The 26,489-nt window shown below is 34.4% G+C and overlaps 3 protein-coding genes across 6 annotated transcripts; all 3 read right to left on the bottom strand.

The window, feature by feature from the left end:
• Positions 1–3,035: 3,035 nt before the first annotated feature.
• Positions 3,036–13,817, bottom strand: LOC18105874 (uncharacterized). Of its 4 annotated transcripts, none has more exons than XM_052447683.1 (5): positions 13,515–13,772; positions 4,874–5,670; positions 4,252–4,410; positions 3,628–3,879; positions 3,036–3,465 (listed from the first exon to the last, which is right to left on the bottom strand). In XM_052447683.1, the coding sequence occupies exons 1-5, from the start codon at positions 13,558–13,560 to the stop codon at positions 3,322–3,324; spliced, it is 1,398 nt and encodes a 465-aa protein (XP_052303643.1). In that variant the 5' UTR covers positions 13,561–13,772; the 3' UTR covers positions 3,036–3,321. The 4 variants fall into 4 exon arrangements, with proteins under 4 accessions (XP_052303643.1, XP_024442789.1, XP_006374583.1 ...); XM_024587021.2 differs by lacking the exon at positions 13,515–13,772 and adding an exon at positions 8,838–9,004; XM_006374521.3 differs by lacking the exon at positions 13,515–13,772 and adding an exon at positions 6,956–7,277.
• Positions 13,818–17,150: 3,333 nt separating this feature from the next.
• Positions 17,151–22,059, bottom strand: LOC7457588 (uncharacterized). Its single transcript, XM_002321728.4, has 5 exons — positions 21,798–22,059; positions 19,762–20,615; positions 18,786–18,944; positions 17,816–18,070; positions 17,151–17,450 (listed from the first exon to the last, which is right to left on the bottom strand). Exons 2-5 carry the CDS (start codon positions 20,608–20,610, stop codon positions 17,313–17,315), a joined length of 1,401 nt encoding a protein of 466 aa, XP_002321764.4. The 5' UTR covers positions 20,611–20,615; positions 21,798–22,059; the 3' UTR covers positions 17,151–17,312.
• Positions 22,060–23,061: 1,002 nt separating this feature from the next.
• On the bottom strand, positions 23,062–26,121 carry LOC18105872 (uncharacterized). The gene is made up of 5 exons (XM_006374519.3): positions 25,720–26,121; positions 24,503–25,356; positions 24,149–24,310; positions 23,657–23,911; positions 23,062–23,538 (listed from the first exon to the last, which is right to left on the bottom strand). The coding sequence occupies exons 2-5, from the start codon at positions 25,349–25,351 to the stop codon at positions 23,401–23,403; spliced, it is 1,404 nt and encodes a 467-aa protein (XP_006374581.3). The 5' UTR covers positions 25,352–25,356; positions 25,720–26,121; the 3' UTR covers positions 23,062–23,400.
• Between the last annotated feature and the right edge of the window lie 368 nt (positions 26,122–26,489).

The following is a 26,489-nucleotide window of genomic DNA, read 5'->3' as shown; positions in this document are numbered from 1 at the left end:
TATCAATTAGTGCTCTCCATCTTTATACGACTCCTCAATTGAATCCAGAAATTGGATTTGAGGCTGAATTCAATCATGCACGGCTAACAAAATTAAAGAGTAAAAGGAATTAAACAAAACAAATCTAGCATGGAACCTAAGAGAGTGAGAAGAGAGAGAAATATATATTTTAGTGTTTCTCTTTGTTAACGAGTATAAAATGACATGTAGTTGGAGGACTTAACCGAAAAGATGTATATATTTGAGGGACTGATAGAGGTTTACCAGAAATTATTTCTGTGAGGTTGAAATGGGCACGTGGAGATAGCGGGGCAGGGATGGTTAAGGGAATGCGACAAGAGTATGGACATAAAGGATAGGAAAGGTGATAAGTGGGGGATTGTTATTCGCACACTTCTAACAAAGTGACTAATTTAACCCTTGTGCGATATCTATTTTACCCTTATATAGCAAGAAAATTAGTGGTGTGTTTGGTGGCGTTGATGGTATCGAATCTGACCTCTAAAAGCCCACCAAGCTACAGAAGGATTCTTGTCACTTGTTGTGAGGACAGCAATGCAAGGTGTGGGAATATCTATTCGTCCACAAACGTGGGCGCTTTTTTTTTTTTTTTTTTTTAAATTTTCTTTTTCTTTTTACGAGTCAACATCCTCCATGTGTTCTGGGAGAGAGGGAGAGAGGGAGAGGGAGAGAGAAGGGAGGTGGCGTTGGGTTATTTTATGCAATTTCATGGAGATGTGCTTTGTGGAAAGCGTGTCAAAGAATGGAGGAAGAGGGTATATTTTCCTAGGATCTTGTGGTGTTCGTCTCCCTTTCTTTCTTTTTAATTTTAATTATTGAGAGATTCGATGAGTCTTGCGGTAGAGCCCCTTTCATGCTTAAATTTTGCATTGTTAATTATATTTATGAGCAAAGTTGTTAAATATGGTTGAATTAGATAGATTTATATGGGTGTATTTTTGTGGTTAAGATTTGAAAAAAAAACTTTAGACAAATTATTTTTAGTTATGTTTGATTTGATTTAAATGTATTTGGTTAAAATTATATTTGAAAATATTATTTAATAAAAAAAATTTATTGAATAAAACTGTGATTAAAATTGATATTGTAACTTAAAATACAAAAACACACACTAAGTTTTTTCTTGATTTGCATGTCAATTGTAATACATTGAATTAAACAACAATAAAAAAAGAAAAATATTGATTTTGTTAAAGGTTAATGATTGTTTCATGCGAAGAAAAATGATGTTTTTTTTTTTGTTAGATTGGGTTTACAACTCAGTAAAAACATGTTGATGTTGCTTTTTATTAATTTGTGGTTAGACTGCAAATCTTAATGGATTCCATAAATACAAACATGTCTTTCAAATGTAACCAAATATTTTATTTTTATGGTTTATTTAAAAATTTGAAGTTATAAAAACAAATACATTCTAGAAAAATTTGAGTTTTTAATTGAATTAGACAATTGATTGACTTGGTCAAGCTCCTAGTGATATAATTAATCTAATTAAATCCATTTTAAATCTGAGCAAATTAATACTAAAATAAAAAAAATAAAACTCTATTATTTTAATAAAAAAATCATTGACATTTAATTCATGGATTAATCTAATTACGTAGTAAACTTTATTTTGTTTCGGCTTATTTGTGAATTTTCGAGTTTTTGAACCAAATGAGAAAAACAAGTATTAGATAACATTTTCAAAAAGATTTTCATGATTGTTTAAAAATAAAAAATAAAAATAAAAAACTACAAAATGAAGTATTCGGAATTTAAATATTTTATAATCTAAAAGTATTCTAAAAACATGAATTATCAGACACTTTTTTACAATCACAGGTAGCAATCATAACAAAAGTCACAACTAGACCGAAGAGATCCTAACTCGCGAGATATTTTCTTAGGAGTCTGAACATTTTTATATTTTGACTGTCTTGTTTCTTTCCACTTTAGATCCTGAAAGGGAGAGGGAAACTTCTTCTATTTTCGGCTCTACGGCCATTTGACGGTCGTTGATCGTATGGACCGACATTCATATGGTTCATCTATCAAAGTAATTATAATAAGAATTTTTAGGCTTGACTTATCATAATTTACATCTTTTCTCATTTAAAACTATGGAATTTGAGAATCTTATGGCCTGTTTTTCCTATTACAGCTTAGCAATACCATAAATGGTATTGGAAAATCTATCAAAATATGAGGTCAGATTACTTTAAAGTATGATTGTTTTTCGAGAAAAATATAGTCTTAAGGTAAGTAACGATGGAATAAAAAATGTTTGATGATGCTGAGAGGGAGCTGTAGACATCAAACAAACACAGTACACATGAGTTTTGATAAGTAAAAGGGAATACATATATGGACCTCAAATTTGTAACTTTATTCTCTCTTGAAAATAATGCTCATCCAGTCTGACTGCTTACGAAGTTTACAAGATTTAACTTTATTTTAATTAGAAAACAAAAAAAAATCTAAAAATATAAAAAAATAATCATAAAATCCAAATCAATACCCGAAATAATAATAAAAAAACAAAATTGGCCCAAACTAGAGCCAGAGCAAGGTTTTTGATATCTAAAGAATTGACAGTCAGTGCGGTGTTGTAGGCGCTATTATAGAAAAAACATCATCCAAAAACTCCTGTAAAAATTTAAGTCTTATCTAACAATTAAATAAAAAATTATGATTTTTTTAGATTATTATTTTAATTTGAAGCAACCAAATTTTTTTTTTGACCTAGATTTTATCTCACTAGTTTCTAAATAGATATGTTAGGCTATTTATTTAATCTGCATGTAAAAAATACTTATCTTGTGAAAAATTCAAACTTAATTATTTAGAATAACCATTTATCTCAAGTCTGGCTATATCAATATGACTCTCAGGAAAATTTATTTTCCTTCGAAATTTTTTTCTTCAAGTATATTGTAATGGTGAATGTTAGGGCATGGATTGTAGCCTTTCAGAGTCGGGCAAAAAAAATAAATAAAAATACAGTCAAAAGTCAATATGTTGGTCTCTGAACCTAAGTAAAGCCCACCAAATTCCATAGCGGTTACTGTTCAAGAGTTGAACTTGTACTGTTGCAAAGTAGAAATGTATAAATCAAGCCACTCTGCATGAAGGCTATGGCATTGCGGCATCAACTCATTCTAAAATGACATTTACAGGCCATAAAAGTTTTAGCAAGGGAAAGTCTAGAATGCTTATGCTTAAAGCAAGCATATATTCGTATAATATGGTATGATGATAACAGCGCTGGCTGTAGAGATGCAGCACACAGCTCATGGAAACATAACACAATTTACAGCCTTATTTAGGAACTGGTTTGTAGCCACCTTCTCTCCTTTTCTTCAGCCAGGAATGCACAGCAACAGCAACAGCAATAGTCACAGCCAGTCCAATGAAAACCACAATTGACCAAGCGTAAGTTGTTACTTTAATGCTTTCATGCATCTGCAGGATTCAAGAAAAAAATTAGAGGTTACATGTTCTTAACATTAAAAGCATTTTTTTCTCTCGAGAATTCCTGCTCCAAATCGGATAATCCTGTCTTAGTTACCCGACTCCTTTATACTGAAAAAGAAATCACTAGCTGAAGATTGAACAAAAACTTACCTGAACAGGAGCTTGTGAGAAAGTCACATTTGGTGCTTGTTCTGCTATGTAAATGTAGAAGAGCCCCATGACTCCTGTGTGCTTATTAGTGCTGTTGTAGTTAGATTCCAGAGTTAGATTCTCCCCAGCTGTTATCTTGACAGAACCTGGTTCAGGATAACAGGAGGACATTCCTACAATGTAACCATCCTCGTTTCCTGCTTCATTTCCATTTCCATAAATTGGTATTGAAGTGCATAATACGTTCCCATCCTGAATTCATCATATAAAAAGTTCACATGTTATTCAACTTGATCATCGATGACATGAAGTTAGTAATAGATGTTGCAGTAATAAACAGATAACATTCCAAACTAGCCTCTGGAACAATGAAATCAGACATAACAGAGAAATTGAAGAAGGTTCCCTTATGCTGCTATGGGAAAGGATTATGCTTATGGAAGTTGCAGGGACAAACATTTGGCAGAAAGCTGTAATTTTCAGAACGTCATTAAAAGATAATAAGATGATAGTTTACTTCAATAGCATTTCTAAGGAACTTTCAATGGCCTACCAGATATGAAAGAGGGTAAACAAGATGCAGAAAAAACGAGAACATGTAATCATAAATAGGTTGAAAATCACCTGTCCATACAGAGTTGAACCTATCCCACCAGCATGCTGGTGGGCAACGGCATAGATGACATAACCACCAGTTGGCATGGTGAGGCTATTTCTTTTGATGTCAATGCACCCATTACCAGCTGCATCGGTAGCAGTGCAAGACTCAACTGCATACTCAACCTGCACCAAAGATATTCTAGTTATTTGCAGTACAGTGACATCCTTGGAAAAGAGAAGCCCCATTTGTTTCCTCATTTAAATTGATTCCAGAACTTGTGATTCCTGCAGGTCTACTTCACTGTTTAAGCTGTTACTGCAGGTATTAAATTAATCTAACCATAGATGTATCTACCGCTGTGATTTATCATCAAGCATCAGCTGCCACTGCATTTCTTATGAGTTTTCTACAATGCAATTTGTTCGGTGGAAACTAACTCAATAGAACCTACCTAGTCAGTTGTGTGATCTGTAGAAAATTCTGTCAGTGCAGCATGTATCTAAGGAGAGATCTCAACTCATCAACAAGTCTATTTTGTTTTCTCCTACATTTTGAAAGAAGAGGTGGCAAATACGACATTTCCCCCCCTTACAGTGCAAACATCTTGGTACTTCGATGATAAGAGGCAAGAAAGAATGCATTTACCTGGCAACCATTCTCTGGACTGATTCCTGTTGATCCAAGGAGCCTTTTTCCAGTATCAGTAACATCTAACACAAAGATTTCAACAGGAATGGTGGAACTATCCCAATCAATCCATTTCACCGTATATCGCAGGTAGAGGCTCCTCTTGCCCCCCTGAAAACCCTGTCTGACTTTGCACTGTGTCTGACCATAGCAACAAAATAAACCTCCCTTATAGTCTGGCCTAATGGGGTTTCCATCTTCATCGTTTGTGACGTTATATAGATCACACCAGCATTCAATGCACCCCAGCCTATCTTCCACACCCCGTGTTTCAATTGCATGGACACCAAGATACCACTTCTCCTGATACCCTTCAGGAATTTCGGCAGGATTGCCAATTTCTATTCCAAAAGGATCTGGAATATGTGTAACTGTTTTTCGTGTTTCAGATCCAAGGCCAAAATACTGTCCAAGAATTTGACCCTGGCACAATCCACTATTTCGTGAAAAATTACGGCCTGATGGGAGATGCTCATAGTACTTTCCCACAAGCCAGTGGTGAATGTAAGTTTCATAAAGAGGTACAGGATTCCCAGCCTGATCAACTACCTCCGCATTAAAACTCTTGAGAGCGATATGACCTCTTGGGAAGTCAATATCATCGTATGTTTTGCTCTCAACTGATCCTGGCCCCAACATGAACTCAGGTGACAGGAAAGTTCTAGATTTGATCTTGTTTCCATTTTCCAGAAAAGCTTGTGTACAAGATACGTCAAAAGCCAGTATTGAAAGTACTAACAGAAGTACCATGTTGCCTGTCAGTCAATTTCATTGTCTCAGTTTAAAACCACATAATCTTGCACAAGGAATAGAGTACTCCTAGTTTATTAACCGCGATTGAATGTATAAAAATAATACTTAAAACTGTAGAAAACTTTTTAGCCTTTTATGAAACACCATATCTCTATTCTAACTTTTAAAAATCCTCATCCGACTAATTATTTAGTATGAGTTTTAAATTTAATCTTGACATGAATTTATTTATTGGATAGATTCATAGAAAAAAAATCAACACAATACAAAATGTTAAAATTCAATAAAAAAATTTATATTAAAAGATGAAATTGAAAAAAAAATAAAAAATCATAAAAAATGTTAAAAAATGCCAAGGAATTAAAAAACTGATATTAAATGATGGAATTAAAAAAAAAAAAAAAGAAAAAAAGAAAAAAAACTTTTATTATATATGATGAAAAATAAAAAATAATTTATCATCAACCCTACACTAAAGGGTATAATTAAATAAAAATTCTATACTAAAGAATGAAATTGAAAAAAAAAAGCTAAGAAAATCCTAAGAAAATAAAAACTTCATATCAAAAAATAAAATAAAAACTCAAAAAATAAAATTAAAAAAACAAAAAAACCCAAATGACCAGTCATGAACCTATAAGAAAAAACCTACGCACGTGGCCCATATTTTTTTGCCAACCCGTTTTTTTTTCCCCTGAAAAAGATTACCTATCATAATCTGCAAGTAATTTTGCTTCCACGGAGAATCAAATCCTTAACCTCAACATGACTCCTACGCAGTAACTATCGAGCTACAACTTAAAGTTTTTAACCAAACAAAAATAATATTAACCTGATTTACTATTTATATGGTCGCCCGCCCCTTCTTCTTCTACTTCTTCTTCTTCTTCTTCTTCTTTTTTATAAGAAAATCGATATTTAACGAAGAAGGATCTTGGATTATAATGAATTAGCAAAAAAATAATCAATCATAACCCCTCCTTTGTCATCCTGGAGATGCTTGTTCAAGATTTTTATTCTAGTCAGCAGCAGCCATGGATAACAAAATTAAACAGCAAAAAGTCTCCAGTTTCACTAATTTTAGGGCCAAGCAACACGATCCAAACCGATACAAATATTGCAGTAAAATATAACAAATCTAAGCGACTCTAGTTTATAAAAATGGATACGGAACCAGCAGTCAAGAGAGGCTTACTTCAAGCACAAACAGAGAGGCAAGACACACAAACACAACCACCTTAAGTAAGACTTCCATCAATCATTAGAACTTGAAAAACAGGAACATACCCGATGAATTCCATAGTCTCTGCCACTTCTCAGGCAGATTTATCATTTTGATGATTCTGAACAACTTGGTCTCTCTTCTGTTCAGACTTCAGATGAGTTCATTTGAACAGAGTAAAGAGAGGGAAAGCTTTGGAAGAGTGCTGCGATGTCATTGACTCAGGCCATCCATTAGTAATGAGGAATTCACATGCAGTAAACCATGGCAATGAATTACTGTTTAGAGTTGAACCAATTGGATTCAGGCTACTGCCTAAGCCATGACGTCTAGTGCCACATGCTTTCTTTTCTTTAAACTATTTTTATTTGTTTGCTCTTTTGACTGAGTCATCTCGATAAAGATTTCTTGAGTTTATAGGGAAATGACTTTGATAGAGTAGTTGACTTAGGGTTTCATGTCTCTTTTATTTTGAAAATTTATGAGTAAAATCTCTCCTTTGATAGAGTAAAATATTCGTGTTCAAATAATACACAAGTGAACTTGTCAAGGTATTTCAGAATCTTATATTCTAAGTTTTAAATTTAATCTTGACATGATCTTATTTACCTCGTAGATTAAAAAAACAAAACCAACACAATAATGATAAAATTCAATAAAATTTTTATATTAAAAGATGAAATAAGAAAAAATAATCATAAAAATAATAAAAAATATAAAGAAATAAAAATACCTGATATGATATTAAAGAATGAAATTAAAAAAAACAAAAAAACTTTTATTATATAATGAAAAATAAAAAAATAATTTATTATCAACCTAACACTAAAGGATATAATTAAATAAAAATCCTATATTAAAAAATAAAATTAAAAAAAAATAAATAGAAAGAGCCAAAAAATCATAAGAAAATAAAATTTTCATATTTAAAAATAAAAAAAACTCAAAAGATAAAAAAATATCAAAAACCCAAATAACCAGTTATGGACCTAGTAGAAAAGGACCTACTTGGCTACTAGAATAAACATATGCACATGGCCATGCTCTTGCGCCTATATTTTTTTGTTTTTTTTTGTCAAATTATTTTTCAAAAAAATTAATTATCATTAAGATTGTTAAAAATATTTTTTAACATGAAACGAAATATATAATATAAACTTGGATTGTATACTTGAATTATAAAATTATAAATAAAATATTTTAATTAATTATATATTAAAAATTCTAGTTAAGTAGTAATTAACAATATAACACAATAAAAATAAAAATAAAATAAATAATAAAAAATTTCAAATACATTAAAATACACAGTTTAAATAAAAAATTATATATAATTTAAATAATTTAAAAATACAATAAAATAAAATTATCTCTAGACTTGAGTTGGAGAAAGGGATAGAATGACCAAAGTTGTTAAAATAGGTAGGGACTAGGGAGGGGTTTTGTTAGCATTGAATGTGGGCTCACAAGATTATATAAACCAGAGAAATAAGCAAGCAGTCTTGTAGATACACTACATGTTAAAATATCCTTAGTTTTAGCATTCCAAGCCTAAATCATTGTGGGTAAACTTTGTGCCTCCCGAAATGGCTGTGATTTTAAAATCACGTAACATGGGTAGCAAAGACTGAAACATAGAATAATTTAGAAACTGAAGATGGAGTTGAATTGGTGGGGGAGAGTATTCGGAAAAGGAAGAGGGGCGATTGGTGGAAATATAAATAGAATACGCAGGGGGCTCACAATAGTTTGTTAAAAACTAACCTGGTTGATGCCAAAACTGAGATGATTGATGAGAGACCGCAGAAGAAGAAGAGAGGCAGACCGCAGAGGCGCAGATGAAGTAAAGAAAAAAATGGTAAAGTTTTTAACCAAACAAAAAAAACATTAACCTCCTTAAGTAAGACTTCCATCAATCATTAGAACTTGAAGAACAGGAACATATACCCGATGAATTCAATGGTCTCTGCGACTTCTCAAGCAGAAGTATCATTTTGATGATTCTGAACAACTTGGTCTCTCTTCTGTTCAGAATTCAGATGAGTTCATTTGAACAGAGTAAAGAGAGGGAAGGGTATGGAAGAGTGCTGTGATGTCATTGACTTAGGCCATCCAATAGTAACGAGGAAGTCAACATCCAGTGAACCATGGCAATGAAATACTGTTCAGAGTTGGACCATTTGGATTCAGGCTACTGTGATAGAACTAATTTAAGGAAGAAGAAATGTAACAGAGAAGAAGTCTGTGATTGGAGTACTTAATTCTAAGCATCCTTCAACTAAAAATAACCTTGGCATTTATAGCCATACAGTTCATAATAGAATTAACAAACAAATAGGAAAGAGTTACACCACTATTCCACTTCTAACCATTAACTAACTAATCCACGTTGCTGCCCACCCTGCAGTAGTGGAGCCACTACAAGTTCCTGCAGCTTGATCTGTGGCATGATCCCACGTTCTTCTGCATATCATACTGCCTAAGCCATGGCGTCCAATGCTGCATGCTTTCTTTCTTTAGAATATTTTTATTTGTTTGCTCTTTTGACTGAGTCATCTCGATAAAGATTTCTTGAGTTTATAGAGAAATGACTTTGATAGAGTAGTTGACTTTGGGTTTCATGTCTCTTTTATTTTGAAAATTTATGAGTAAAATCTAGCTCTCCTTTGATAGAGTAAAATATTTGTGTTTATCAAATACCATTGCTCTTAGTTACAACAATTTTTCATAATAAATTTTGTTTATCAAGATAGGATTTTTGGATTTCAATCCAAAACTCATGCACATCCTAACCTACATATAACAAGGACAAACATAAATCCAGCTTGGTTCATGTCCACATATGATAACAGCGTAGGATCTACGGATGCAGAACACAACTCATGGAAACATACCACAATTTACAACTTTATTCAGGAACTAGTTTGTAGCCACCTTCTCTCCTTTTCTTCAGCCAGGAATGCACAGAAACAGCAGCAGTCACAGCCAGTCCAATGAAAACCACTATTGACCAAGCACAAGTTTTTACTTTAATGCTTTCATGCATCTGCAGGATTCAAGAAAAAAAATTTGAGTTTACATGTTTTTAACAATTAAAAGCATTTTTGTTCACGAGAAATCCTGCCCCGAGTTGGTTAATACAACTAATACTGTCTTAATTACCTGACTCCTTTATACTGAAAAACGAAACCCCTAGCTGAAGATTGAACAATAACTTACCTGAACAGGAGCATGTGAGAAAGTCACATTTGGTGCTTGTTCTGCTATGTAAATGTAGAAAAACCCCATGACTCCTGTGTGCTTATTAGTGCTGTCATAGTTAGATTCCAGAGTTAGATTCTCCCCAGCTGTTATCTTGACAGAACCTGGTTCAGGATAACAGGTGGACATTCCTACAATGTAACCATCCTCGTTTCCTGCTTCATTTCCATTTCCATAAATTGGTATTGAAGCGCATATTACGTTCCCATCCTGAATTCATCATATAAAAAGATCATTTGAGCCGGATGTTATTCAACTTGATCAGCGATCGATGACATGAAGTGAGTAGTAGATATTGCAGTAATAATCAGAAAACATTCCAAACTGTCTCTGGAACAACGAAATCAGACAGAAGACAAATTGAAGAAGGTGCCCTTATGCTGCTATGAGAAAAGAGGATTGTGCTCATGAAAGTTGCGGTGACAAACATTCGGCAGAGAACGTCGTTAAGAGACAATAAGATTGATAGTTACTTCAATAACAGTTCTACAGAATTTTCAGTTGCCTACCAGATGTGAAAGAGGGTAAAAAATATCCAAAAAACGAGAACATGTTATCATAAATAGGTTGAAAATCACCTGTCCATACAGAGTTGAACCGATCCCACCAGCATGCTGGTGGGCAACAGCATAGACGACATAACCACCTGTTGGCATGGTGACGCTGTTTCTTTTGATGTCAATGCACCCATTACCAGCTGCATCGGTAGAGGTGCAAGACTCAACTTCATACTCAACCTGCACCAAAAATATTCTAGTGATTCGCAGTGCAGTGAAATATAAATGGCATCCTTGGAAAAGAGAAGCCTTAATTGTTTCCTCATTAACTTGATTCCAGAACTTGTGGCTCCTGCAGGTCCACTTCACTGTTTAATCTGTTGCTGCAGTCTAATAATAGATGTGTCTACCACAACGATTTATCATCAAGCATCAACTGCCAAGGCATTTCTTATGAATTTTCTACAACGCAATTTGCTCGGTGGAAACGAATTCAATAGAACCTACCTATTGAGTTGTGTGACCGGTAGAAAATTCTATCAGTGCAGCAAGTATTTAAGGAGATATTTCGACTCATCAACAAGTCTATTTTGTTTTCTCCTACATTTTGAAAGAAGAGAAAAGTGCCAACTACGACATTCCCCCCATTACAGTGCAAACATATTGGTGCTTAATAATATGAGACAAGAAAGAATGCATTTACCTGGCAACCATCCTCTGGACTGATTCCTGTTGATCCAAGGAACCTTTTTCCAGTATCAGTAGCATCTAGCACAAAAATTTCAACAGGAATGGTGGAACTATCCCACTCAATCCATTTCACCGTATATCGCAGGTAGAGGCTCCTCTTGCCCCCCTGAAAACCCTGCCTGACTTTGCACTGTGTCTGACCATAGCAACAAAATAAACCTCCCTTATAGTCTGGCCTTATGGGGTTTCCATATTCATCGTTTGTGACATTATATAGATCACACCAGCATTCAATGCACCCCAGCCTATCTTCCGCACCCCGTGTTTCAATTGCATGGATACCAAGATACCACTTCTCCTGATACCCTTCAGGAATTTCGGCAGGATTGCCAATTTCTATTCCAAAAGGATCTGGAATATGTGTAGCTGTTTTTCGTGTTTCAGATCCAAGGCCAAAATACTGTCCAAGAATTTGACCCTGGCATAATCCACTGTTTCGTGAAAAATTACGCTGTGATGGGCGATTCTCATAGTACTTTCCCACAAGCCAGTGGTGAATGTACGTTTCATAAAGAGGTACAGGATTCCCATCCTGATCAACTACCTCCGCATTAAAACTCTTGAGAGCAATATGACCTCTTGGGAAGTCAATATCATCGTATGTTTTGCTCTCAACAGATCCTGGCCCCAACATAAACTCGGGTGACAGGTAAGTTCTAGATTTGATCTTGTTTCCATTTTCCTGGAAAGCTTGTGTATATGATACGTCAAAAACCAGCATTAAAAGTACTAACAGAAGTACCATGTTGCCTGTCAGTCAATTTCAATGTCTCAGTTTAAAACCACATAATATTGCACAAGGAATAAATCCATGTTCTTGAATATACTTTCTTTTTCATCAGTTTTTACTGACCACCATACTTGTGATTGAAGAAAGAGTAATTTAATTAAGAAGGGTTTTGGATTATGATCAATTAGCATAAAATAATAAATTATAACCCCTCCTTTGTCATCCAGAAGATGTTTGTTCAAGATTTTTATTCTAGTCAACAGCAGCCATGGATAACAAAATTAAACAACGAAAAGTCTTCTGTTTCACAAATTTTAGGGCCATGCAACGTAATAGATGATGTCCCAAATCTCAGAATCTTTAAGTAACATGTTATTTAGTTATGGATAATGGTTAATTAAAATGTTCAAGTAAATAAATTTCTTCTTCTTAGCCCTTGCAAGCACCAAATTAATGCTAAAAACTTAAATATATACAAATATAGTTCCAAAACAGGAAGACTTCAAGATTTTCTGATAAAAAAAATCAGTAACTTTATGGAAAAGACAATAAATAATTTAAAAAAATCTTAAATTTCAAGAATAAAGATATTTGTTTATTGGATAGTTAATGCTCTAAAACATATGCAGAAAAGGTTCTGAACCCCTTACTGGATGTCCTGAATACTCAAGACCTGATATGTAATTAAATCTAGATAAAAAAGTATGATGTTTTATCCAACCCATAACACTTTTAATTTAGATGATTGTCTAGGATTTGATATATTTTCTTGGGTTTAGCTAACAACTGAATTCAAGTATATTGGGTCTGACATCTCGTCAGGTCCATGTTTTCTTAGGTTCAGTTGACGGCTGAACCCAAATTTATTGGGTCCGGCATATCACTAGATCCAAGTTACATTGGGTTTAGCTGATTATTGATATCAAATGTTTTGGGTCTGGTATCATGTCATCTTGGGTTCAGTTGTCAAGTGAATCCAAGTATATTGAATCTGGTACATTGCCAGACCTAATTTATATTGGGTTCAGTTGAGTACCAAACTCATGTTTTTGGGTCTGACATAATTGTCAGACCCACCTTATTCCAGATTTTTTTTTAAGTCTAAAAAATATAAGCCAAAAAAACAAATTAAATCTAACAAATCTGAGCAACTCAAGTTTAATAAAAGACTGGTTATAATAAAACTGGCATAAGTCTGTTTAATGCCTTCAGGTCTGTAAAAATGGATATGGAACCAGCAGTCAAAAGAGGCTTCCCTCACTGAATTACCTTCAAGTACAAACACAGAGGCAAAACACATAAACACACAACCACCTTGAAAAACAAACAGTAAAAGTAAGACTTCCACCGATCACCTCAATTAGAACTTGAAAAACAGGAACATACCCGATGAATTCAATAGTTTCTGCCACTTCTCAAGCAAACGTATCATTTTGAACAACTCGGTTTCTCTTCTGTTCAGAACTCAGATTTGTTCATTTGAACAAAGTAAGCAGAGGGAAAGTGCTGTTATCTTATTGAATTAGGCTATCCATTCGTAATGAAGAGTTCAATATTCAATAAACCAGAGGCAATGAAAAACTGTTTAGAGTTGAACCAATTGGATACAGGCTACTGCCTAAAGCCATGACGTCTACTACTGCACGTTTTCTTTCTTTGATTCATCTTGGTAAAGATTTCTTGAATTTATAGAGAAATGACTTTGATAGAGTGGGCAAGGCTTCCTAGTGCTGGTTGAATTGTTTGAAAAGGCGTGCAAGTATTTAATTTCCTAAGTTCTTATCAACACTTTTTTAAAATTTTAAATATATCGTGTCCTATATTTATAGGAGATTCCATAATCTAATAAGAATTTTAATTAACTAGTCTAACACAAATTTTTTTTATTTATTAAGGATAATAGTACTTTAATATTTAATATCAAATAATTCCTACTTTAACCCGGGTCTTCATGTAAAAATATTGATTTTGCATCTAAGATAAGCCATAAATTTTAAGCTACCAAAACAATAATCAATTTAATTATATCATGTCTTGCAATCATATGAAAACTTTTTTATAATTGACATTGTACTCTTGTTGGTAACATTTAGCTACCAAGCATTTTTTATATTTTCCAACTTAATCATTCTCCTTTAATTTTGTTTTATATAGCTATTTTACACCGATAATCTTTTATCATTTTGAAAGCTTCATCAACTCTGAAGAATTATTTTTTTCAATAACATCAATTTCATCATAGCTTTTTATCATTTTCTTTTCTTAATGTAGACCTTTTTCTAACACATGATCTTTAATTATTAGGTGCGCTTTGATCATGTATTGGTTGTGGTGTTTTCTACACAAGCTTTTCTATTATTTCATCACTCTCACCATCTAAATTCACTAGAATATTTTTTTTAATACCATCATTACTTCATGTCTAAAATTCAGCTTCCTAAAAATAATGTCACGACTAATACTAATTTTCTTGGTACTAGTATTATATATTTTATAAGCTTTTGAATAATCAACTCATAGGAAGGAAAATATATTTTTCTTCCTTTTCATCAAACTTTTTTCTCTATTGATCCGAGATATGGGCATAGATAATGCACTAAAAAATTCTTAGATTGATGATTTACTGTCAGTCTTCGTCCACTCCAAAGTTCTTTTAGTGTCTTATCTTGAATGAAAAGTGTGAGATTTTTATTAAAAATACGAACACTCCAATTTACTATTTCATGCTAAAAATTCTGCAGGAGGCTATTCCTTGTTAAAAGATTTTGAACCAAATTCATAATAGTATGATTCTTTCTTTTGCAAACTCTATTTTTTTTAGGTGTATATATAAGTTGTGGCAAGTTTCCTCTTGATTCTAAAAGTCACACAAAAATTTGCAAATTCATGAAAATTATACTCTCCACCACAATTCATTCAAATAACTTTTATTGGTTGGTTAGCTTTATTCTCAACAAGTTCTCTTAATTTATACCTCTTGAAGGCTTCAAAAACTTTTGATTTTTCTTGCAAAAACTAAACCCAAATTTTCCGACTATAATCATCAACACAGTTGATCATAATTGACCGTCAAAGCCATGATTTATTTATTTTTTGGTTAAAATTGCTGCTGCGATTAAACCATGCTACGAATCGAGCTGCTGCTAGACTACTGCTGTGAAGACTGTTAGGTGCTGCTACTGCATGGGAGAACTACTAATTTTGCAGGAAAAAACATACAGCAAGCACAAATTTCATTGATTGCCAATTAAGCACTGATTATTTAATACTAGCAATGTATTTTATTAATTTGGTTTTGGAAAAAACGAAAAGACACCCCCCATGAGTCACTATTTTTGTTCGTAGCAGCTTGGGGGTGTTGCTTTTGCTTTCTAGAAGAGTTGAAACCATTATTCAGTGTTTAAATAAAAGATTCCTATTAAGGGTTATTTGTTTCTTGTTATCTTCTATCTATAATCCATGCCCATATGCCCCAGACTTTTCTATTTTATTCTTCTATATTATATTAAATGCTATAACAGTCATACAGAGTCAGAAAGAATCTGGATCGAGAGAGAGAGAGCCGAAGAAAAAAGTTCTTAAAAAGTATAATGCATTACAGTAGTAGCTTCTGGTGCTTGCGAGCAACCACATTTCAATAGTTTTATGGAATATAATGTACTCGGAACATCTCGGTCGGAATTTGAACGACGAGAAATCTGGTCGGAATTTGAACGACAAATGTAGAATGATTTGAGATTCTAAATAAAATGAAATTTGTCTAAAAAATGATATGAAGTATACCGCCATTCGAGCCATAATATATAGAATAGAATTAACAACTTGAGTGAAAGTGAGCTGCTGCTGGGAGGATTGCTGCTGCTTGCATTGGGAGATGCCTGGTGGCTGCTGGAGAGGTCTGCTACAACCTGCTGCTGTTGTTGCATTCTGTGCGAATGAGCTGTTGCTGCTGCTACGTAGATTGCTTCCACGCCTAGTTTTCCTGACCTTCCTTGAACTTTTTAATTAATCTTTGCTTTGATATCAATGGTTGAAAACACTAAGTATATAAATATTTAATCTTTCGATTCAACACTTTAAAATTTGAAAATTTTAAATACAGTGACCCTTATAGTTTTTATAGAGAGATTATTATAATCTCATAAGAACTCAAACTAATTAGTTAAACAAGATTCTAATTAACTATTCTTACACATCAAAGGATGAAAACACCAAGTGCACACATATTTAACCTCCCGAGATTACAACCTTTAACTATTTTAATCTGATTCTAATTAACAAATCATTTTTTTATCAAGATTCCTATTCACATGGACAGGAATTCCATCCCAAAACTCTTTAAATAATACACAAGTGAACTTGTCAATAAATTATCTGATACCCCTTTCAAAGAGGAGATTGATCTGAGTTTTTTTTTCATCTTATTTACATTTTCTAGAAAAGCTTGTATATATGATATGCCAAAAGCCAGTAATAAAAATTACTAACAAAAGAAGGGGAAAGAATACGATTTTTCTTGTCAACCAGTTTGCCAGCATAAACAGGGTGGAAAAACACGTTTTTCCTTGTCTTGTTTCAATCAATAAATGTAAGACTTCAATCAACATACACGAATTCAAAAGTTTCTGCCACTGCAGGCAAAAGTAGAATCTTAATGATTTTGAACACCTTTTTTTCTCTTCTGATATGCACTTGGGAAAGAGAAGGTAGGGGCCGGGTAGCGTGTCAGAAGTCCTGTCATGTCATTGAATCACACCATCCACTATTGGTGATGTGGGATACAGTATTCAGCTAGTCATATCAATTGTCTATGTCATATGGAGGATTTGAAGTTCATTTCTTCAAGAAAAAACTGCTGGGAGTTATGAATCATGCATTTTTTCTTAATTAAGAAAAAAAAAGTGTTTACCTTCGATCTTTCTAGTAAAAGAAAAAAGTAAATAATAGATGTAAATACAAATATTTTACTTGAACTATTATTTTTATTTGATATATTTTCATTTATTTTATTTTAAAAGTTAATTTTGATTTTCAAGAATAAATAATTTTGATTTTTATAAATGATCGTGCAAATATAACTTACGAAAATATTTAAACAGTGCTATACTTAGTTCACGGTTTGATTTATAAGCAAGATCAGACAAGGAGATACAGTACATGGATCATGCAAACACGAATTCAACTCTATGCCAGCATTGGCTGGTAGCCTTCTTCTCTCCCCTTCTTTAGCCGAGAATGTACAGTGACAGCAACAGCTATTGCCATTCCGAACAAAGCTATAATTGCAACCGCATATGTGGATCCTTTCATGTTTACATGCATCTGTAAGAACCAAGAAAATCAATGGTTTTCAGTTGTCAACAATCCAAAATGTTATCAACATCGTTTTGCGAATTCTTCTCCATGTTCCTATCCTAATTACCAGAATTCTCTTTCGCCATAAAATGTCATTTATCTTCTGCTATAAAAATGTTTCTACCTGATTCTACTTGGCTAGAAAAACACTATCTAATTCCAGCATAATTTTCTTCTTAATATCTAAAACATTGCTTGTAAGGATTCCTCCAAGGGAGATTTGAACAGCAATGCATGTGACTCTATGCACATACATGTAAAACACACACAACATTCGTTTGCATTCATGTAAGTTTAAATGGTCACCATTTAAATTTTTTAAAAAGACTTACATGAATGGGAGCGTGTAGCAAACTCGTGGGGTTTGGTGTTCGGTCTGCAACCAATATGTAGAAAAGCCCCATAACTCCTGTGTGGTTTTGATCTCTGCTGTAGTTGGATTCCAGAACTAGCTTCTCCCCAGCTGTTATCTGGATAGAGCCTGGTTCAGGATAACATGTGGACATTCCTACAATGTAACCTGCCTCATTTCCCGCTTCTTTTCCTTCTCCATATGTTGGTAGTGAAGTACATATAACACGTCCATCCTGATCAGAATAAAATCTTAACTAACCTTCATCTTAAACATTTAACGCTTGAGCACAGTATTACATAATCAATGACATTGAGAGAGGTGCGTGAGGGGGCAATACAGAAAGCAGTCCAAAAAAATGAAACTCTAAACAACAATTTTGGACAGCAACACAACTTAAATGGAGACTGGAAGGTGAAGCTGATGGTAGGCCAGGACCAAGATATATGTTGGGTTGACAACTTATTATCGCAGACCTTGGAAGTGATCCTTTTTAGTACACAGGGGCATAAAGGAACCTTCTTGGGAAAGACATTAAGTTCCAAGCTCTTTAAAAGGCTCAATAGGCAAATAAAGTGAAACGCGAGTAACTGTACCCCTTTAGAGTTTTATGGATCATCATATACTGATTAACAGTCATTCAAATAAGTCTACAACCTATGAATTGGGAAAGACAGAGCCAGAGGATATCAGAGTCACTGCTGCACTGTCTACTCAGCAATATAAGTGGTCGGCCTGGTCAGTCTTCAAACGACCTCACTTTGTAAAATGTACTACTAGAAGTTAGAGAAGGGAGGGTCACAACGGTTCTAGGCTGATTCACGCAATGTAAAGTGAAAAATAATTAAAAAGGATTCTGACAATAGCAAGTGAAAAAAAGAAGATCCAGCCATATCAAGATGAGATGAGAGGACGTCACTACAAAATTGAAGTTTAAAGGTGGAAGTCACCTTCCCATACAGAGTCGAACCAATTCCTCCAGTATGCTGGTGGGCAACACCATAGATGAGATAGCCAGTAGTTGGCATGGTAAAGTTTGTCCTTTTGACATCAACACACCCATTAACAGCAGTATCAGTGGAGCTGCAAGACTTGATTTCATATTCAACCTGTAGCAAAAACATTATTAGTGATTCTCAATTAAACAGAAGTGAGCAGTTCTACTGGGAAAAAAAAAAGTTTCCGTTGAAACCTCCTTTTTGTTTTCTGAAACTTACGAAACGCGTGCTCAGGAATGTTCATTTCATGTGTTCAGTACCAATTCGGTCAAAGTAATCTAACCATAGATTCAGCAAATACAACTTTTTATTAAAAGGCATAACAAATGCAGCAGCATCATCACAAAAATGTGTGTATATAATGATAGAGTGTGACACAGAATCCAAGATCCCCATACCTCACACTAAGGCTGCTCCGAGTATGCAAAAATATATACTCTCAAAAGGGGAGGCCAGTTTTGCATGCTGGTATATGTGCTTATGACTGGGGTTTCGCTTTCAGAGTGTACATTGAGTTTTTATATATCAATAAATATGCATCTACTTACATGTATCAGGAACTTCACTCCAGTGAAATTAATTTAGTGAATTCAGATGTGACACAGCACTATTGCAACTATACTGTACCGTACTGGAGGATTTCCAAGAGTAGCAGATATTCTGTCAGTTCACCATGCTCTGCTGTGCGTTTAAAGAGAATTCAGCTTATTATCAAGTGTATTTCCCACTGTAATGCTTTTCTCAAACAAGAAGAAAGGATGATTGATATAGAACCTTGTGTCTAACCATTGTCATGGTTGCCAAGGTGTCTCCTTATAGCATAGTACCGGTATTCTTAAATAATAGGAAGCAAGAATAACAGAACAAAACGTAAATGCCTGATTCAATTTTCATGTAATGTCAAAACACCAAGTACAGAAGTCCTTACCTGGCAACCATTCTCTGGACCGAATCCTGTTGAACCATTTAGCCTTTTCCCAGTATCAGTGACATCAAATATAAAGATTTTAACAGGAATAATGTCACTATCCCATTCAACCCATTCCACAGTGTATCGCAGGTAAAGACTCCTCCTGGTACCCTGGAAACCTTGTTTGACCTTGCATTGTGTATGATCATAGCAACAAAGTAAGCCTCCTTTATAGTCTGGCCTCAAAGGGCGTCCCCATTCACTAACTGTGATGTTGTATAGATCACACCTGCATTCAGTGCATCCCAACCTATCTTCAGCACCCCGTGTATCGATTGCATGGACATTAAGCAACCATCTCTCCTCATACCCAACAGGAATTTCAGCTGGATTGCCAATTTCTATTGCATAGGGATCAGGAATGCGCGTAGCTGTTTTTCGTGTTTCAGATCCCAGGCCAAAATACTGATTAAGAATACCTTTCTGGCATATTCCACTATTACGTGCAGAAATGCGATCTGATTCCTTAAACTTCTGCTCATGGTTAGTCTCAACCGCATCTAGCCGTTGATAGTATCTCGAAACAAGCCAGTGGTGAAGATAAGTTTCGTGAAGAGGGACAGGATTCCCAGTATCATCAATCACTTCAGCATTGAAACTCTTGATTCCAATATGACCTTTTGGGAAGTCAACATTGCGATAGAATCTATTCTCCACAGATCCTGGTCCCAACACAAATTTTGGTGATAGGAAAGTGGCAGATTTGATCTTATTACCACCTTTCATAGAAGCTCGTGTATAAGATAGATTAGATGCCAGTATTAGTATTGCAAACAAAAGCAAGCAGGCTCGAAAAGAATGTACCATATTGCCTGTCAGTTTCAATATCTCAGGTTAAGCTATAAATCTTTCACAAAACCGAGCACAGTATAATTGAATTGAAACCAGCAAACTAAGACGGTAAGAACAAGTACATGGAGACGTTAAAATTGAAATTAATAGCGAACTGCAACACATGATGAGGAAAGTTTCAAATTTTTTTAACCTTGTCTTCTCAAATGCTTATTTGGTACATGATTGGAATCATATCTATGCGGCTAGACAATTTTTTATCCATCTCGTGCCAAATTCAAGACGGAGATGGAAAATTAGTGCTTTATACAAGTTGATTTGACTGGGGGAAAAAATTTGGCACCGGGGAAATGTTGTGCTGAAAATCCAATTATTTTGGACAAGAACAATTTTAATCCTCCATGCACATAAACAAAGGATTGATTATAAAAGTGTTCCAATCGTCCGCAAACCAAGAAGACGGACACCATGATTGAAACCTTCCTTATCAATTCACAACAAAGATGTTTGTTCAAAATCTTTGATCAAATCACCAATCACATGCACTGTCAGAAATATGCACAGATAGAACTGTGGAGAGAAACCCTCAAGAACCAGCATGATAACAGTTAAGGCAGAGATTACACAGTAAAAGAACATTCAATTTATGCTATGATTATTATGCTTTAATTTGATTTGCCCACAATTTTGTTTTTTTAGAAAAGCCTTAATTTGTGATTCTTCATTGTAATGTTAGTGGGTATAGGAAACAGGCTTACGTGAAGATCACTATTAATCGACTCCACTATAATTATACATGTTTGTTTCTTTGAAGCCCAAATACCCAAAATTGAGGTTAAAATTTTAACGGGATATATTTGAACAACAAATTTCAGAAAAGAAAAAAGGTCTAAAATGGGCACAGTATCATATTCACACGTTTCCATATGAAGGTTAAACTTTACTCGTAACACAGTATGAGACAAATGAGAAAAAGAAAACGAAGCTATTGTCAATATCCAGCTATCTCACTTTAAACTGTTGAAATCCAAATCATACTCATCAATGAAATGTCTTGTACAAAAAGAAATCAAAATATCCTAACATATTTTCTGCTAAATTTAGAAAGGAAAAAAAATCATGACTAAAATGGAACAAATACTAACAAAGGGATATATTTATACATCATTGAGCAGAAAAAAAGGAAAGAAAAGAGCATATACCCAGATACCAGAAGTCACTTGGCCAAAAGTTCGAATTTTAATCAGTCCCCTGCCTTTTGAATTTACACACCAGTAAGACAATATTCTTTATCGGCTCTTTTCTGCTGGGTAAGTGGCAAAGATTTTATATGTATTCTTCCCAAGAAAGAGTCAATAATACAAAGAAGGTCAGCCTGACAGACAGTCGTTTGTTCAAGTAAAACGTGTAAGAATCTGAACTTGGCTGATAAAGAGAGAGAGAGAGATGTTGGTGTACGGGAATGTGCCACGTGTGTGGGTGTCCTCCAGACTTTGAATCATCGGTATTTATTGTAGTAGTTTCTGGACAGTCCTGAGCCATGTTCATAAGGATGGCCTCAGCCATGACGTCCACTATGGCATTCCCTATTTGTTTTTGGTTTTACTCCAAAATTATTTTGAAATTGCCTCGATAACTTTATAAAATGAAGTAATTTTGACACAAAAAAATAATAATAAAAGAAAAAAAATGATAAATTCTACATAGATCTTTTGTTATCTACTCCTCTGTCTTATAATTATTGATCTTTATTGATTTTAAATAGTTAATAAAAAATAATTTTGATCACTTTTTATTAGTTTTATCCGTTTAATTTTTTTTTAAAGAATAAGCTTTAGGTAAATTAAAGTTTAATTTTCTTATAATTCATTTTATAAAAAAAATATCTTGTATAAAATTCAAGAAAATATATTAAAAAAATACATGTTATTTTCATGTTAAAAACTCTACAATGGAGTTTCATCCATATATTAATATAGTAGAGAGAAAATAGTAATTCAAAACTTTCAAATACCAAGAATATATTTATAGAAAAACATTTAAAATGTTTAATTCTATTTAATTTTTATTTATCAAAAGATTATTACAATTCATTTTATATAATAAAAATTAGAAAAATCTATTAATCCCGAATAGAAAAATTATTTCATTTAAATAGAAAAACTAGCTAGATAAGGCTAATAATATTGAATAGAAAAATAAAATTAACAAAATTTATGGACGAGAAAAAGAAATAATAATTAATTTAGTAATATATATAGATAGATTGATATATTTTAGTTGCATTACAAATTCAAGAGTGGGGTATAAGCCAGTGACAATTTTGTGGGGTGTTGCATCGGTGACATAGCATGTCCCCGGCGATGCCATAGTGAAAGGTTGATTTTGTTCTTGGTGGGCAAGTACGGGTTTAGAGGTTAGTAAGTAATTTCACATTTTTAGCCAAGTGTAATTACTAAACGGATCTTGTAGAAATTCTTCTTCTTCGTAGTGCTTGCCCCAGCAGCTCAATCCAACTTTAGTTCATTTACATATGCAGTGGTATCACAGAAAGCAACCCTACTATCTGAATGTCTAACAATGGTGCTTGGAATTGAGTCACGGCAATATGACTAATTTCCAACAACTCAGACAAATTATTTATGGTTGAATCTATAAGGATCCCCTAAAGAAATTACAAGCTCAAAATAATGCTTCATACAGTTGAAATGTTTTCATCCGTGTATAAAGCAAGCTAAGACATGTATTATGCATATATCGAGATGCTAATGCCATTACATAGATCATGGAAAAAGGATTACAACTCTATGCCATAATTGGTTGGTAGCCTTCTTCCCTTCCCTTCTTCATCCGAGAAAGTAGGCCGACAGCAATGGCCATTGCCAGTCCAAACAGAGCTACTATTGCTACAGCAGGTGTGGATACTTTGATGTTTTTATGTATCTGCAAGAACCAAGAAACATTTACAGTCTAACCAATTCGCATATAAATGTAGAAGATGCATTCATCTACGTTTTGTATAAGATTAGCAGAAACCATTAAAAATTGAATGACAACTTACATGAATTGGAGAATGCAAGAAATTTGTGGGATTTGGTGTTCTGTCTGCTACCAGAATGTAGAAAAGCCCCATGACTCCTGTGTGCTTTTGAGTACTGTTGTAGTTAGATTCAAGAAGTAGATTCTCCCCAGCTGTTATCTGGATAGAGCCTGGTTCAGGATAACAGGTGGACATTCCTACTATGTAACCTGCCTCGTCTCCTACATCCTTTCCAGTTCCATAAATTGGTTCTGAAGTACATATAACACGTCCATCCTGAAGTGAACAAAGCTGCTTAAGATTAGAATCAGATGTCATATTATCCACTCCCTCTTACACTTGATTGAATGAACATTCTGCAGCATAATTAATGATGAAAGGAGATATGTGGTGGTAGACTGAAAGCAGTCCAAGTAAGCTTGAGTGGAAAAAAACATGGACAACAATTTTGGGCTGTCATATTTTTATGATTCTGGACTTATTAATGCATCTAAAACTGAGATTGAAGATTACCTCCCCATACAGAGTTGAACCAGCTCCCCCAGTATGCTGATGAGCAACACCGTAGATGACATAACCACTGATTGGCATTGTCAGGCTTGTCCTTTTGGCATCAATGCATCCATCAGAAGCTGCATTAATGGCGCTGCTGCAAGACTCAACATTATACTCAACCTGCAGAAGGTATCTTTTAGTGATTCAGAATGTAACAAAAGTATATGGCACTGTTGGAGATGTGTTTTCGATATTAATAATAACTTCTTAACTACTAGCATCCATGATGTTAGTGCAGTTCACTTGGTGAATACTGACGCAAAGCACACTATTGGAAACGTTCAATATCATAAGACAAGCGAAAGTTTATACCTGGCAACCATTCTCTGGACCTACTCCTGTTGAGCCATTAAGCCTTTTCCCAGTATCGGTGACATCAAATATAAAGATTTTAACAGGAATAATGCTGCAATCCCAATCCACCCATTCCACCGTATATCGCAAGTATAGACTCCTTCTGGCACCCCCATAACCTTGTTGTACCTTACACTGAGTTTGGTCATAGCAACATCTCAGACCTCCTATGTAGCCTGGCCTCAAAGGTTGACCATGTTGATCCACTGTGATGTTATACAGATCACACCTGCATTCAGTGCATCCCAACCTATCTACGGCGCCACGTGTATCAATTGCATGAACATTAAGCAACCATTTCTCCTCATACCCTTCAGGAACTTCATCTGGGTTGCCAATTTCTATTGCATAAGGATTGGGAACATAAGTATCTGTTTTTCGTGTTTCGGATCCAAGTCCAAAATACTGTCCCAGAACATTCCCTTGGCATATTCCACTGTTTCCTGCAAATAAATAATCTGACAGCTGAAACTTATGCTTATCATTGTTCTCAGCCATACCCTGACGTTGATAGTATTTCGCGACAACCCAATGGTGAAGATAAGTTTCGTGAAGGGGTATAGGGTTCCCGATATTATCAATCACTTCAGCTTTGAAACTCTTGATACCAACATGACCTCTGGGGAAGTCAATATTGCTATAGTATCTATCCTCCACTGATCCTGGTCCCAGCACAAACTCAGGTGAAAGAAAAGTGGCAGATTTGATCTGAATTGCAATTTCCGGCGAAGCTAGGGTGCCGGATACATCAAATGCCAGTATTAGCATTGCAAACAAAAGCAAGCCTCCTTGAGAACAAAGTGCCATATTGCCTGTCAGTTTCAAAATTTAAGCCAACTCTTTTATTAGCAATTCCCTGCCTGAATGGCACAGAATATATATGTGCAATGATAAATCCATAACTATTTATAAAAGCACGAGTTCGTTGTCGAAACATTTGTTTAATTTGAAAAAAAAATATCAATTTTTTCCTGGATGATATTAAGAAAAAAAATCCTCATATATATCCGTTACATGCATTTAAGAAAATAAATCCTTCTCCATGTTGGTTCTAAAACTCAATTTAAAAAAGAAAAGAAAAATAGAGTTTATCTTCTTGATGATCAAATCAACCTTATAGAATTAATCAAGTAAAAAATATGCAAAGCAAGATAGGAAGAAATGAACATCCATACCGAAATATGAAAAGTCGTCTATAGTGCCAAAAGTGCTAACTAGGCTCTCTTCCTTCCTTCCTTGTCGAGCTTTTACGTTCACAAGATCACAGGCTTGCACCCTCTCTCTTTTGCTCCGATAGAGGCAAAGATTATGTCTTCCACGAAAAAATAAGAGAGGGAGAGGTTTATAGTAACATGGTCGAGTTTATGTAGATGACTCTCTGCGCTCTTAAGGATATATAAGAGGGAGGTGTTGGTGTGTGAGCATGAGTCACGAGTATATAGCTGGAGGTTTCTATGATTTTGAATCGGAAATATCAATGGAGGAAACACAGAGAGAATGGTATTTTGTAAGCGGATTCAATGGCTGATGTTGACAGAAGCAGAAGATGGCCTCAGCCATGACGCTCACAATTTCGTTCCTTTTTGAGCACGCCTCTTCTCTTTGTTGGTTGTACAAGGAGACGGCTTGTGAGACCTTATGATCTATCATCCTAAATCCCATTTCTTAGATCTCTTGATTTTTAACTATAAATTCCACATACTCATTAACCATTCAAAGCATAGTGCTAGTGTATTAAATCAATGCACTCTTTCGTGCTGAGTAACGTCCATTTTTTTAATCTATAGTAAAATCTAAATTATAGGTTGATATATGACATTATTATCAGTGATTTTTACAGGGATAAATTGACTAATTTGATAGTATTTTATTTCGTTTTCAAGATAGAAAGTCTTAGAAAAGGAAAAGACAGGGAAAGTCCCTAAAGATATAAATTTCGTTTTCA

Source organism: Populus trichocarpa, chromosome 15 (assembly GCF_000002775.5).
Source record: "Populus trichocarpa isolate Nisqually-1 chromosome 15, P.trichocarpa_v4.1, whole genome shotgun sequence".
In the NCBI taxonomy this organism is placed as follows: Eukaryota; Viridiplantae; Streptophyta; class Magnoliopsida; order Malpighiales; family Salicaceae; genus Populus; species Populus trichocarpa.
This window is presented reverse-complemented; position numbering and strand designations above follow the sequence as displayed.